Source organism: Ammospiza caudacuta, chromosome 6, assembly GCF_027887145.1.
Source record: "Ammospiza caudacuta isolate bAmmCau1 chromosome 6, bAmmCau1.pri, whole genome shotgun sequence".
NCBI lineage: Eukaryota > Metazoa > Chordata > Aves > Passeriformes > Passerellidae > Ammospiza > Ammospiza caudacuta.
In genome coordinates this window covers 33,410,822-33,425,834 of record NC_080598.1, presented here as the reverse complement: position 1 = coordinate 33,425,834, position 15,013 = coordinate 33,410,822, and the positions used below count along the sequence as shown (strand labels likewise).

The following is a 15,013-nucleotide window of genomic DNA, read 5'->3' as shown; positions in this document are numbered from 1 at the left end:
CAGTTCAGTCACTTCAGTAATCCCAAAATGTTCAAACCCCTTAATATTGAAAAAGAAAACTTATGAAACTGGAAGGAGCTGTGGAGAAGGGTGATACCCCAGCAGGAGGGAAGATGCACTTTGATACCTGCTCACTTGCCAGAGCCCAGCTGTTGGTTTTGTACCAACCATGGCTTCACAGCCTCTGTCTAGCTGCCTGTGACTGGTGCATTTAGCTGTAACTCAATCATCCTGATGGGTCCCTTCCAGCTCAGCATATTCTGTGATTCTTTGAGGATCTCAGCTGAAGCTGAATGGCAAGTGATGCCCATGGCCTTGTCAGTGAAGTAGCAAGGAGGGAAAAGCTAGAATGCCTGCCTTTTTTGCTCACCTCTGTTCACTGTGGTGTAAGTCAGCGGGGTTTCTATCCTCACTTCTCCTTTCACTCAGGGATGGCTGAAGGGAAGCTCAGGCTGGTGTGGCAGACTCTAGAAATTCTGATAGTAACTAGAGTTAGTGCTTCCTCGTGGGGAAAGAGCAATGGAGATCCACATACCTTCACTCTCATTGGGAGTAGTTTGGGTCTCATTTTGCACAGATTTGAGAAGTTCCAGTGCTGGACAAGTCTGCTAAAGCCCTGCGGAGTAGTGCAGTGTCCCAAGCACAAGTGAGAATTCATGCAACTCAGAGATAAGGGTGTGCTTGGCTAAAGAAAGTCAGTGTGACCTGAGCTGGTGCAAACAACCTGTGTGCTGACCAGGCTTTTGCTATGTTAATGATTGTCAATACAGTTTTTCTGGTTTTCTGTCTGACCTCTGTCAAATTTCTTTGCTTGGTCTTCCTGTTACCCAGTAGTAACATGTAACAGCTGGTTAGTGAATGAGGAAATACTGAGTGTTTCTCAGTTTAAAATAACAGCAATTATGCTTCTCTCAGAGGTACCCCTCTCTACTGGAAGGTAATATTGTTGTGATGTTTTTAGGTTCATCTGAGCAGCTGGATACAGAGCAAACTGTGATGAGGTTGTTCTCAGATCCCAAAGAAGCTCCTTCTTGGAAGACAGCCTATTTCTACTGCTTGAGCAGCAGCAAGCACTTTCTGGAACAGATTCTGGTACAGCCATAAAATCATTAACAGGGAAACCCAATGGAGGCTAAAGTCAGTCCCTGTGTTGAACATACCTCAGTGGTGCACAGAAGCATTTTGTATTCAAATAATGTTTGCCAGGGGTGATGACTGATAGGAGCAAGGAGGTAATGGTGATAACTCCCCTACTTCCAGCAGTGCAATAAAACTGCTGGTGAGATTTTTGGAAAAGCTTATCTGCATGCAGGTTGAAGATTAAATCTTCAGGGTTTAAGTCTCATTTTCTGCTTATAGTTTTGTTGGATGCAAGATTTACCTCATGACCTTGAACTTGTTGCTTTCTAATGCTGGTAGACTTGGGGCATTGAGAACAGTTTGCATGGTAAAATTTGTGGTGCAAACAGTCTGCTATGAATTAATTGTTTTTATGTAGATACATGGATAGAAGAAATAGAATACAGGCAGGTGGTCACTGTTAAAAGTGTGAGGTTTTAAGGTTGAGCATGTTTCAACTTTTGCATAATGTGCTTGTAGAAGTCTTTTACATTATGTCCTTGGCGGAAATGTAATAAATAGAAGGAATGCCAAGATAGTATAGAGTGGAATGTGAATTGGTTCTGCAGTAAGCATTTGAAAAATGGTGGTTTTTTTCCTCATGACATCTTTACTAATAAGTATGCTGATGGCCTGGACAATATAAGTTTAGGGAAGTTCTGGGTGCAGAACTTCACTATTTTAGTGAAGCTGATACTGAAATGGCTACTTCCTTACATAGTCTGCCAGGCATTATGGGTCTCCACATTTTGGAAAAATTAATACTTCTTTCTTTTATTTTCTAGGTGACTGCATTAGCTTTACTAAAAAGAGAAGACTACTCAAGCCTGAAGAGCTTGTTGAGGAGAGAATTCAACCCTCTTAGCCGCCTCCTGGTGTTGTTAGGATGGAGTCATTGTCAGAGCTTGGAATCAGCAAAAGCATTGCTATGGACTCTACACAAAACTCAGGTAAATCAGCAGAAAGCAAGTGGTAGTCTCCCAGTCTGAGTCCAAGTAATGCAATTTGTTTGCAAAAACAAGTAAAACCAGGGAGTTTTCAGTGAGAATGTCAGTCTTCCTCAAGATGGAATTGAAAAAGCTGAGATATTACGGTCGTGCGCAGGTAACATTATGTAGGGACACTTGCCTTTCTTCTGATTTCTTGGCTGTGAAGACAGCATGACTGCAAAGGAGACTGAAAGTTTCTCTTGCATAAACTCATAAACAGCCTCTGCTGTTAACATGAGCAGCATAAAGAGAAAAGACAGCAATGGTTGTTGATTAGTTTTGAAAAGAGCTGGGGCATCTTTCTTTCATATAATTTCCGTCAGTGAGTCATCCCTGGGTAGTGACTAGTTCAGGCCTAAGTTTAGCAACAGGGTGGCTTGGAAATTCCCCATACTCATTCTCAAAGCAAAATGATAAATGACAAGAGCTGTGAGTGAAAGATCCATCTTGTTTGGGAACAGTCTTCATCTGTGCAAAAGAAATGGGGCTCTGAAGGTGTAGTTGCACTTAGATGATGCCGGCTGGCTGGCTTAGCTGTCAGAGGTGGGGAGGTGAGGAGCCTTGTACTGCTGGGTCACAGTGCAGACCTAAGCTGGTATTGCCTTAAGGGAGTTACTCTCTTGGTAATACACCAAAAATCTATCCCGTAGCTTCTGCAAAGTTAAACTCTTAGCAGGCAGTCATCTGTAGTAGGAAAGCAAGTGGGAAAGGAGAATAACCATCTGCTACCTAGTATGGCATCTTTCAAGTACATGATTAGTTCTAGAGATTACCTTTAGACTGTTACTAAGAAGCATTAATTTGTGTTTTATAAGCTTTTCTTGAGCAGGGGTGTAGCCACCTTTCTATGATCTGTAGATGTGTCAAGGGGAGGCTGACTGACTTTTATGTTCTGTCAGAATAGCCCTCCTTTGCTGGCTTTAATAAATCTGGCAGTTTTCTGTATTTGAAATTTATTACTTGGTAAAGTCTTGCAAACAAACGTGTGAGAAATGATTCTGCTGTCTGGCTGGGGGATTTGTTGTAATGAGATTCTGTTTTTTTGTCTTTCCATTTAGGATCTGTGCAATGATTCAGTATTGAAAGATTTTTGTGATGGGCTGTGGACTCACGTGGAAGTTCTTGAATGGTGCATGCAGCAAAATAGGTAAAATGATCAGAAGGACTTTTTCCAAACTATGCTGCCAAATCTACCTGTTAAGTCAGCTTACACATGCAAATAGAGAAGGTGTTATTTTCTTGGCTAATCATGTAATAGTGACTGTATATACAAGCTCCTGAAATATCTCATGGGTTGCAGTTATACTCTTTGTTTCTATTTTTAATTGCAGTAGTTTGGTTCAATCAGAATTAGAGTGGGAGTTACATCTTTAAACATGGCTGAGACTTAAATCTGTGTCATCTCTTTGTTCTCTCTTGTAGTATTACTGTCCCAAGGAAGGTTCTGTTGCAACACTTGCACAATCTGGATTGCCACACTGCAGTGTATTCTCTGCATCATCTCACCAATCTTCTGGCACTGAATGAAGATGATGTTATTGAGCTTCTTCAAAAAGTTCCTGCCAGAGACCAGCAGATGCAGGGTAAATGTATAGGGTTGTGAGAACACAAAAAACTCACAATCTCTTTGAGTATGTATGTTCAGGACTTCTGCCAGGATTTGTTCTCTTGATCTGCTTCTGTAATTGTGGAAGACACCAGTTACTAGCTGTTTTGTGGAAGAACATGTGGAAGAGCATGTGGAAACTATTTTAGAAACCTTTTGGGGAGTAAATTATCTTTCAAGAAGGAGTTGTGAGATCTCTTTGATCTCACAAGGATAGATGTCTGAAAGAGCTTTTTCAAGATGGTAACAAGACTTGGCACATGCTCATGATACCTGCTGCTCATTGTAACTTGTAACACCTTTAGTTTGAAAAAGAGGTGTATAGTTTGTATTTCATTGCTCTTTAATTGAAAATCAAAGAGCAAAACCAGATGAAATTGACTATATCTTGTACTATAACATCTTAATTTTTGAAAGAGATAAAAAGTGGGTTTTTAAAATTCTGGTATTAATTGTTACCAAATTTAAATTTAGTATTTAAATTAGTGAGACTTAGCTACAGCCTGTGTGTACATTGCTCCTGCTTCACTTCTCTCATGTTCCAGTCGGGTGCCTAAAATACCTGCAACAGCTAAACACATCAGATCACTTATAAGTGACTGTCTTTGGTCACACCTTTGATTGCATCCTGTGTCCAGGTTCAGCTGCTGCAATTTTAAAGCTGTTTTCTGATGGGTCCTCTTAATAATGATTATTAAGCTCCATTTTCCTGCGTGCACTAGAACCTAAGAAGCTGCAGAATTTGTTTTCTAAATATTTCTTTTATGTTTGTGAATTTGGACATGTGTAATTGCAACCTGTGTTGCATGGAGAGCTCTCAGTGATGGATCTTGCACAGATTTTTCCAGATTACCTAGTGGGAAGCAGGTTTCCCTCCTTCCATATCATGTTGTTGTGATGTTGATTTCTATTCCTACTACTACAGGTTTTGGTGTTAAAATTATCATGACACTTGTCTTGAATAATCTTAAAAGATGTAGGAATTGAAACTCTATATAGATCTTTATTTTCAATGTCCTGCTTTCTGCAATTGTTTTGTTGTTGCTGCTGTTGTGGGTTTTTTTAAACAGTTCTTACATTTGAATTATTTTCTGCTTAAATTCTGTTAAAGCCTTTCAAAAGCAGGAAGAGACAGTCCCATAATATCTTCTGGGAGCTGCATGACTGTAGCAAAAGAACTCTAACTGCAGTTTCTCTTCTTTTTTTCATGTCACAATAATTTATAGAAATAATTATTGGAAGACAAATCCTCCTTCTCTTTTCAATCCAGCAATTATTGCAGAATTCAGATCATTCTATAAAAACACAGCTTAATAGAATCTCCTTTAAAATTCTATTTTGAGGTGTAAAAGGAAGAGAGGAGTCATAAACTTTGGTTTTGTCAGATATAATGATGTTAACAGGCCTTTTCCTCCCATCACCCCACATGCTTCCCCCTCTCCCCCTTCTTTTTAGTATGTATCTGTCAGCTGCAGTAGTGAAACCACGGTAGTGGCAAGCAGTTGAGTTCAGGCTATGCAAAACATTGGTTTTGATCAGTCATGGTGAACAGCAATTTCCTCATGAGTTACAGTATTCAAAAAGAAGGTGTTAGTATTTCTGGCATAGGAAAACCAGTGCTATTAGTTAAAGGATTGTTCTTCAGTATTGGTTTAAGGAAAGTCTCAGTAAAGGAGGAGGATTGGTTTAGGTACAAACACTGACACAGACTCAACTCACTGCATCCAGGGTTTTTCACATGTGAGGCAAAAGTGTATTAAACTTACTTTTTATTACCAGTATCTGTTACAGTATCTTCAGCTAACTATTTCTCTTTTCCAGAGTATTGTATTTATCAAATCTCTAGCTTTACCTGCCTGAAGTCCTCTTAAGGCAGTGGTATTGGGAGGTATTTGGGTATTTACATATTAGTGTAGAGCTTCTGGGCAACAGTAGAATTTCAGTGGCCATGTGGGTTCTTCAGAGGATTCAGATGTGGATGTCTCCTCAGTTCCATCTGCTCTGTACATTTCATTTTCCATCACTGTCACTGTTTAGAATGGCAGTGATAGGGAATAACTGTTTCCAGCTGTTTGTGCTCTCAGTCCTTTTGCTTTGGCTGTTCTGTAGTTCAGAAAAGTTCAGACTAGTGCTTTTCTTTGCAATTGTGCTCAAACTTTGTGGAGGACAGTGCTGAAATAGTTTTTAGGTTAGGTAGTTCTGTTCAGTTACAGAATTTGGATGTGGACATTGTCAGTACATCGTGCTTTGCACCTATGCTTTGTTAAAAAAAGATAACTTGACAAATGCTTTTCCTGCTTGACAGCAGGTAGAGACACAATTCATTACTTGTATGAGAATACAGGACAGTGGATTCCAAGCACTAATTTAACACTATGTGTAGTTGTCAGGGCTTTTTTTTCTTTCTTTGTTGTGGGGTTCTTTTAACCTTTTTACAATAGATGAATAATTCATCTACTGTCAGCATAACAGAGTATATGACACTATATTGTGTTCCTGGGTGAAGGGGATGATGATGTGATTTGTACAATTTGAAGCTGTCCTGTTCTCTTGTACTCGGAAGGGATCATGTCTTGGCACGTGGTACCTTTCCTCAGAAAAAACCCAAAGGGGAAGAGAAGTGTCTGCAGTACTGCTCTAGTTTGCATTTATCATAAATGTGTGAAGGAAACTGTGGGATTGACTTCTTCTTTAGTCAGTTGCAGATTGTGTTTGATCTATTGTGTCAGCCACTGTGAATCAACCATAATATCTATTTATTAGTATAAATCTGAAGAAGTAAGAATCTATTCTTACTACAGTCATAGCCTGTCTACATTGTTTGCCTACTCATCTACTGTGTACTATAACACGGAATTCTAAGATGCTGAAATGAAGCAGGATTTGCCCCTCTGTTGTAAATGCAGCAGTACAGCTTAACCACACACTGCTAATGAGAGTCATTGTGAGGGATTTTGGTCATTCTATGCTATAGTCAGGTCCTGCTACACAAGTTCACAGAAAATTTCATTTTTAGAAGGGGATCCAGACCTGACTTTTCTGTGCCCATCTGTTGTGGGTTGTGTTGTTTGGGCTTTTTTCCCAAAAGTAACGGTGAGATAGATCAAAGCTGAGACAAAAACAGCACTGGGGAAGAAAGACTGGTTAACTATTGCTGTGCAGGAACTTCAGGAGAAAATTAACTTGTTTTCTTGTTTACCTCCTACCCCCTCACCACCCTGATTTCACTCCACGGCAGCCACGCTCCCTAACACCCTGAGTCAGCAGCGCAACCTGGCCCTCTTCAGAGCGTTCTGTGCCATGAAGTATGCAATCTATGCTCTCTGTGTGAATTCACACAGGCATGCCAGGTGCAAGGATTGTGTACACAGCCTTCTTGGTGATGTCCCTGAGGATGCAACTTCTGGAGAACCAGCAGGTGATTGGCCTCCTTTCTCAGGTTCAGTAATGTGTGCTTCTCCATGCAGTTGCTAGGCTCTGAATTATCACTTAGTATGAGGATAATGTTGCACCTTGTGTACATATGGTATTTTATTCAGTGGGCTATGGATGCTTTTCAAGCAAGTATAATGGTATTTCTTTGAGATATTTCTATTTCTTTAGTAATAATAGATATTAATAAGCTACCAGCCTTGTTTAAAAACATTTAAGGCAATTGTACAAAAAATATAGTGCTAAAAGGAAGTGATACTAGATATAGGATTGTAGTGACAGATAATTTAGAAGAGTTTATGATTTCCCAGAGCTGAAACTGATTTAATGGCTAGAATTGGTGGAATCTGAATTTGCACATTGTTGAACAGAGCCGTAATGGGCATTGCTTAGGGGGAGGAGGCATACACTACCTTTCTAAATGTAAAATGTTGGACATGTATTTACTTGGTTTTTGGAGGAATGACTGGGTCTGAGCCACTGCATTAATTCCCCTTCTGGGATTTTCTTAAAAGGCACAAGTTGGAGCAAGGAATCCCTGAAACATGTAGAATAAATGTTCTTTATTTTTGTTTTTAATTGTACAGATTACTCTTCAGTAATTCCTCAGTACATTGCAAAGTGTCAGCAGTTCTTAAGGAGTGTTCCCATTCCTCTGCGCCTGGAGGTTTTGGAGAATATTTTCTCCTTGCTTTTCATTTCCTATAATGACCTCTATACTGACACTCCTCTACCTGAGGACTATGCAGAGGATGAAGACCTTGACAAAAAGTGCGCTACTCTGAGCGTAGAAGGCAGTGACAGTCGGCAGTCCTCCACAACACAAAGTCCCCAACACCTAACAGAGGCTGAAAAAAAATCAGAGAATTCTCTGCTGGCTGCACAAACACTTCACACAGATACCCGAGATCTTTGTGACTCTGTGTTAGATGGCAAAAGCTGTGAAACCTCTAAGCCAAGCTGCCTGGATCTGAAACACTTCACCAGTGGTGTTACTGGATTTTTAGTGGATGATGTGGCCATGGAGGCCTTCCTCACATTGCTTCTCAACCACTTGGAAGAAATCCAGAGTTCTCTCCCGTGGGACTCCAGTAATGTGCTTCGTGAAGAGCTGGAGCTTGTTGAGTGCTTGAATCTTTCTGCAAGCAGAGATGCCTTTGGAAGTCGCGTGTTACAGTTTTCCAAATACCTTTCTGAAGCTCACTGGCGATACAAGGTGGTGATGAGTAACAGAAATGCAGGTAGGCTTTGTATTTGGCACTTTCTGATATGTTACAGCTATCCAGACAGTGATTTCAAGGCTAAATTCCGTGAGCATCTCACTGAGGGAGCACATTTTGGCAGATACTGAGAGAGTGACCTACCTGGAGACACCTGGTGCTTGCACCATTTTCCAACAGAAGTGATCTCTATTCTAATCAGAAAGTTTGGGTCATTTTCTCATTTCCCTCCCCTTTGTGGATGCACTGCTTCTGTTTGCCTTTGTCCCACCCCTTTGTCACAAATCACACTGCAATGATATGAAGGGACGTGGTGATGTTGGATCCAGTGCAAGCCAAATAGTCTCAGCTTGTTCATGGACAGTGTTGATTTAGCCTAGTCTGGAAACATGTTAGGAAAATGTGTCAGAGGAGGTTGTATTATTCTGGATGATTGTTGAAGTAGCTTGAACAGCACATTCAGGAACCTGTTTCTCACCCTTCTCCATAGCCCATAACTTGCTGCCCTTGCTGCTATGAGGTTTGGTCTTGTATCACGTGTAGCTTATTGTGTATGTCAGACTATGTAAGCTCCATGTCCCAAGAAAGACTTTGCAGTCTGGACCTTAAATGTTGCAAGTTTCCAAACTTGTGTTCAACTGTTTGTCAAGTCTCCCTCTATGAAGCTATTTGGTAATGTTTTTGTTTAAATATTTCACAGAACATCAGCTTGCAGCATCCAGGAGATATTGCTCTTTAATCAGGTGCTCCAGCTTGAAGAAACAAAGTAGATATCGGAGGTACAAGACAGGTGGGTTGAAAAAGTGTCTTGGAGAAGGCACTTCTGAAATGTGCATAATTTTCCTGTGCTCATGGCTGAATGCAATTGCATTTAATGGCCTAGGAGTAGAGAACTAGATTTATTTCCTTTAGTTGTTTTCTTAGTGGTTTGAAGTGTCAGTCCAGTTCCGCTTGGATTGTTTTCTAAAGCTCATCTGCACAAATAACTTCCTTCCAAGAAGAATAAATTCTTTCAATCAAGTCTGATTTGGGGCAGGGGAGAACTTCATCTACAGTACTAATTTTTCCCTTTCTCCCCTATGTCCATGACTGTTCAGTATATTTTCATTCCTGTTGTGGTATTATCTAGGATGTGAATTAACAGGAGTCTGTGGCATACATTGGCAACCTTAGGAGAAAGCTGTGTTCCTCACCTTTTTTCTATTTAGCCTTTGAAAAGCATGTCTGGTATTGGAGTGGCATTTTCCAAAATATGAAAGTGTCTGACATGAGTCACTGATGGGCCACCCCGCATAGTCTCTAAGCCTAGCATTTTCTTCAAATCAGCAGTTTTTGCCTTTATCATAGATGTCAGTGGTGGCTCATTTACAAGATACTCTTGAAGATCTCTTGAGGTTGCTTAATCTGTTATTGGCAGTAAGTTTTAATAAAAGTGCATTTAATGTGCTGATTTTGATTTTTTCCATTTTAGATGGGAAAGAGGGAGCATCCAGTCCATCATTAGAAAGCACAAGTAGCGAGCTAAGCACCAGTACCTCAGGTAACAAGTCACAAAAGTAGTATTTCTTTGTCTTTTCAGTGTGCATGATGAAGAATTTGCTTGAGTAGTTAATGTGAATTACTGCTGTGTGCAGGACAGAATTCTGTCTTTTCGCTTCTCGGAGGTCCTATTTTTGGATCACCCTTTGGTAGTCAGAGTAACGTGTATCTTTGTCTGGAATAAGAGAATTAGATTTTTCTTGGTATCTTTGGCTTGCAGGAAACAGTATGCAAGCAATATAGTGGTCTGCAAACCATAAAAAAAGCTAATGAACTGATAGTCATGTAAGCTAAGACAGCTTAGGCATGCTGGAACGATCTAATAGGTCAGATGCTTTAGACTTCTCCCTTTGTCCATGCTGAACCAGTGCCTGTGTGCGCATTATATAGCTCCTGAAAAGTGTTACACAGGGATGAGATCCAAACTGCAAATTCTGACCAAATAGTGAAATGTTAGGAGAATTTTTAACAGGATGTTTATGTTGACTTCTTTACCCTAAAACTTGCTTGCAACTCTGGTCCTATATTTTTGTGTTAAATATGTGAAATGCTGTTATCTGCTAGGTGGCTGTTACTTGGTGAAATGTGTTTTCCCTAATAGTATACTAATGAATTCTGTCTTGCAGAGGGAAGTACCAGTAGTGTGTCTGGCTTGAGCGATTTGGAAAGCAGGGCAAGACCACGTCAGCAGAACTCTCTCATTCCTATGATGCTTTCCCCACCAGAATCACTGTTAGTTTCTTGTGTTTTGAGAGGGAACTTTGTGGAAGCCCACCAGGTAAATAGGTGCATGTATTTCAATTTTTGAATTAAATTGCTGCTTCTTCTGCGTTTAGCAAACATAGGGCTTCCAAGTGAAAGAAACACTTCAGAAGTAGAAGCAAGTGGAAGGAACAAAGATATTCCAAACCAACATCCCATTGCAGGGTTTTTCTGCCTTGTTATGTGAAAATGTTTTCTCTACACCTGGGTTCTCAAAGCATGCAAATGTTTGATGAGAGCTAGTCAAGCATAGTGTTTCAACTGACTGAAGAATAGAGAGATCATGTGAAGTCTCATAAGGACTCAGCTTTATTTGAACTGCTTTATTTAATCCGTTTTTCAAAACCATGGCACTCTTCCACTTGTAACCCTGGTAGAAACATGCAAAGGTGTTCCTTACCCAGAGCAGTGATTATTTTCATTTGAGGGAGGTATGTTTTGAGACTAAATTTGTAGTATTGAAAACAGGCAGAAAGACTTGCAAATTGACAGTCCGCATATTTGTGATTCTTTGCTCACTCACAGCTGTGCATACCTTTCTCTGTGTGGCTTTTGAGCTGATGCTCTGAAAAAATACCTTGAGGTGCATCAATGAGTGAATCTTCTGTCAAAATTGTGACCTGGCTGAGTTTTGGGTAGCCATACTGGAACAGTTCATGTCACTTAACCATTGCATTAACATCAGGTTACTACTCAGCCAATTAGTTCTGTTTTACTCCAGGCATGTCACTTCATCTTCTCCCTACTTACAGGGCCAAAGGAGCATTTTGTTTTGCTTTGTTGCTTTGATTTTCAGTATCACCAGTGATAAAGCATTCAAGCTTGGTTTGTATTCTGTTGTTGGTTTCTTAGTTGGTTGGTTGAGTTTGGTTGTTGGTTTCATGCACAGCTCTGCCTAGCTACTTTGTGTTTAAATTTTGAGAAGGTATTCCTTGCTGAATAAGAATTTATTTGAAATAGTCTGTTTTGGAGGCAAACTTGATAGATATCTCTCATTACATAGTGTATTGAAATTGTGGAGAGTCATTCTGAAAGGTGTGGGTTAGGAAAATTAATTCAGCCCTAATCCTGCAACAAATAATAGGTAAGCTTTATAATAATAATTGAAAAACATCTCTGAGGGTCTTTTTTTCCAGGCACTTAAAACTCTTTAGGAGAAAACTGCACCATTTCAGCCTGTTGTGTCTGTGGAGATGTTTTTCAGTTAAAGTATCTGTTTTATTCCTTTGTCTCCTCTAAAGCTCCCCACTCCCCCCCAAAGCTCCTTGACCTTTGAAAACTTCATTTGATTACATCTGTTGTTGTACATCTATTTAATTACATCTATTGCTACTTTTGAAAGGTGGCTTTGATGTTTAATCTGGAGACTTCCCCTTGCTATGGTGAGTTGGTTTTCATGGAGCGTTACCAAGAGGCTGTACGAGAAATGGCGAGAGTGGAGCACAATATTGAGAATCAAGCATCGGATGGCACTGGAGGCATCAGGAAATCTGGCAGTGGCCGTTCAACACTGCAAGCTATTGGGAATGCAGCAGCAGCTGGTAAGGACTGGGCTTTTTGAGTTCTCACAAAGGGTTGGGGAGAAGTAAAAAAAGAAGAAAAAAGCAACTCAGACAATGTCAAAATGAGTGTAGTGTTTGTTCAGAAGGGTAAGTGGTGGTTCTCTCAGTTAGAAAGAGACTATAAATGCTGAAAATTTGCTGTTGATGCTCGATTAGCTGCATCCATTCTACAGTAATTGATCGGTCCATGAAGCAGGCCACATATGGAATTATTTTCTATAAGGATTAAAAAATAGTTAACCCATTACAGGATCTGATCTAATTATGCTGTTAACCAGTGTTTGTGTGTTTTTGATGACACGTGTAGGTATGGTATTTTATTCCATCTCGGATGTTACTGATAAATTGCTTGCAACTTCTGGAAGTCTTGCTCCTGCTCTTCAAGAAAACTTCTGGATCAGAAACATCCAGCTGGAGCATACTGATCCTCTGCGAGAAGTCCTTGAGGACCTCAGTCCTTCAGCAATGGCAGCATTTGACCTAGCTTGTACTCAGTGCCGTCTCTGGAAGACATGCAAACAGCTTCTGGAGACAGCAGAAAGGAGGCTCTACAACAGCCTTGAAACTCGGGGTAGGCTTTTGATTTTTTTGTTTATCAGCATGGGCCTGGGAACAGAAAATGCCTCTCTGTGCTGTGTTGTTTGTGCTAACACCCAAGCCTTAATTAAATCTCATTTTGTACTTCCATGTTAGCATCTCTTTTTTCCACTCCTAACTTTGATTTTGTCTCCCTTTGCACGATGACTGTTCCAGGCCACCGACCTGACTTTGTTCTACTGCACTCTGAAGGTGTCAAGGGTTTTCCAGCAGTTCTCCAGCAAATAAGTAAAATTCTCAACTATTCCTGCACATCACAAGGTCAATCCAGACCAGGTAGTGTGCTTTGCTGATAAGGCTTTCTGTTGAAATGTGCTTAAATCAAATTCTTCTGTTGCAGTGTAAATTTGAACTCTTCATGTTTTGGTTTAGTATTTATAACAGAAAAGGCAAGGGGGATGTGACCTGAGCTCAGTTCTGTATAATCTGAAATGGTCTGGTTTTTTATATCATCATGCACTTCTGGTTTTGTGGGCCTTCTATGCAAAAGAATACGTGTGTCTTTGTTACAGTTGTTGTTTTTTTCTCCCTCTTTGTAGAGGTGTCTGATGAGAAAATAGGGAGTCATTTTCGATGCAGTATTGTAGACCTTCTGCAAGCGTGCTACCCAGCCTTGACTGAAGAAAGTATTACTAATGAAATTGTTTTATCACAAAACTTGGATCATATCCTAAAAGCACTGACATGTGTTGAACGTTCTGTGGGTGAGTTATTTTTGTGAACATAAAGACTGATTGATGTATGGGTCTAAATTTTTGCTTTGGCCTTTCCAGGCAGCTATAAACCCAGTAGTAATGCTCTTTGACATATGCACAAATATATATTTTAAAAATCAGAAGTGCAAAGGGTAAAATTTAGCTGTAATTCCTATATTTGTTTTCACAGCTAAAATTCTGGATTTGTCAGAGTCATTATTTGTTCTATTTCTTTGCAGTCCTAGCAAGGAATTCTTTAAGTATATTTTAAAGCAGCGCCTTATAGATAATTTGGTGTATTCTTACTCTTGCTTTTTTATCTTTTTTTTCTTTTTAAGTAACAAAATGGAGATAAACCTTCAAAACCTTTGTAATATCACAATACCTTGCAATTTTCATAGGACTGTCATAAAACATCTTTTCCACAGCTGCTTTTTCTTACAGCTCTCTTCATTATATAGTACTGGTGTTTCTCTTCTAGTCACCAAATTTCTAAATGGCTTTTTGGTGTTCTTAAAATATTTAATGAGCAAAAATTTAGGAGAGCTCTAAGAGTTAAATGTTATGGAGCTCAAGGATTGGTCAGCACCTGTGTTTTAGAATTAATGTTAATGGCACGAACTAGATATATTTTAGGTCTGCCTTAATATAGTTCTAATTTCTCAGAGCCGTGGTTATCAATTTAGATGTACTATAGTTTTATTCTGCTGTGAAAATGTCTCTTGTTTTCAATTGAATTATAATGCTCACAGTAAAAATGTCCCTTGCTTTCAGGGAGCAAGGGAATTTATTAAATTATAATGCTTATACTGAGATCAATAATTGTGGAGAGGAAATAAAGCTAAAGCATTTCTCTCTCTTTCTCCCCCACCCCCCTGCCTCCTTTCTTCTTGACATTTCATCATTGAATCTTGTCTGTTTTCTTAAACCAGACTCTAAAGGGAGCCTGCTTGGCACCTTGGTGGAGCAGGGCTCTCTCAAACCCGTGGAGCTGGAGAAGCACCTGGTTTGGAACCAAATACAGCTCCTGCTGAGAACTCTTGACCAGCACAGCCAAAGCGTGCGAGAGAGCAACACACAGACAAACTTTGTGAAGGCCTTCCTTGACTACGTCACTACTCTGGCTGCTGTGGTGTTACGGAGCTTGAATGCAGAGCTAGGTAAGGGCTTTCTGCTGGGAAGTCTGAGCCTAGGTGGAGATACTCACACTGTGTAGGCTGGCCAAATTCTGGAAAGTAATTGTACAAAAACGGTTCCTTGCCAAATGTACCTGCTACGTGTGCTTTTGATTTCAACTTTTTATTACTTATTTTTTCCTTTTATTTCATAACACCTATGCCACCCACAGCTCACATGGAAATAGTTGATGTCAGTGGGAAAATGAGAACAGAAATGCTAACTACTGACCCAGACTCTGCACTCCACTTAGAGTAAAGACAAAACAAGCAGCCCTTGAAATCCAAAAGTTCTTAGCACTGCCCCTGTAAGGCGA

At 40.0% G+C, this 15,013-nt stretch overlaps 1 protein-coding gene across 1 annotated transcript in view; it reads left to right on the top strand.

Moving 5' to 3' along the window:
• The window catches only part of ZFYVE26 (zinc finger FYVE-type containing 26), a 48,383-nt gene that overhangs the window by 5,201 nt on the left and 28,169 nt on the right, over nucleotides 1-15,013 (top strand). Inside the window, exons 5-18 of the mRNA XM_058807866.1 lie at nucleotides 962-1,092; nucleotides 1,905-2,069; nucleotides 3,167-3,255; nucleotides 3,531-3,691; nucleotides 6,953-7,132; nucleotides 7,734-8,387; nucleotides 9,067-9,156; nucleotides 9,838-9,906; nucleotides 10,532-10,683; nucleotides 12,010-12,208; nucleotides 12,537-12,800; nucleotides 12,983-13,102; nucleotides 13,366-13,530; nucleotides 14,454-14,681. Of these exons, the coding sequence (XP_058663849.1) occupies nucleotides 962-1,092; nucleotides 1,905-2,069; nucleotides 3,167-3,255; nucleotides 3,531-3,691; nucleotides 6,953-7,132; nucleotides 7,734-8,387; nucleotides 9,067-9,156; nucleotides 9,838-9,906; nucleotides 10,532-10,683; nucleotides 12,010-12,208; nucleotides 12,537-12,800; nucleotides 12,983-13,102; nucleotides 13,366-13,530; nucleotides 14,454-14,681 (2,667 nt within the window). The remainder of the gene's footprint in view (nucleotides 1-961; nucleotides 1,093-1,904; nucleotides 2,070-3,166; nucleotides 3,256-3,530; nucleotides 3,692-6,952; nucleotides 7,133-7,733; nucleotides 8,388-9,066; nucleotides 9,157-9,837; nucleotides 9,907-10,531; nucleotides 10,684-12,009; nucleotides 12,209-12,536; nucleotides 12,801-12,982; nucleotides 13,103-13,365; nucleotides 13,531-14,453; nucleotides 14,682-15,013) is intronic.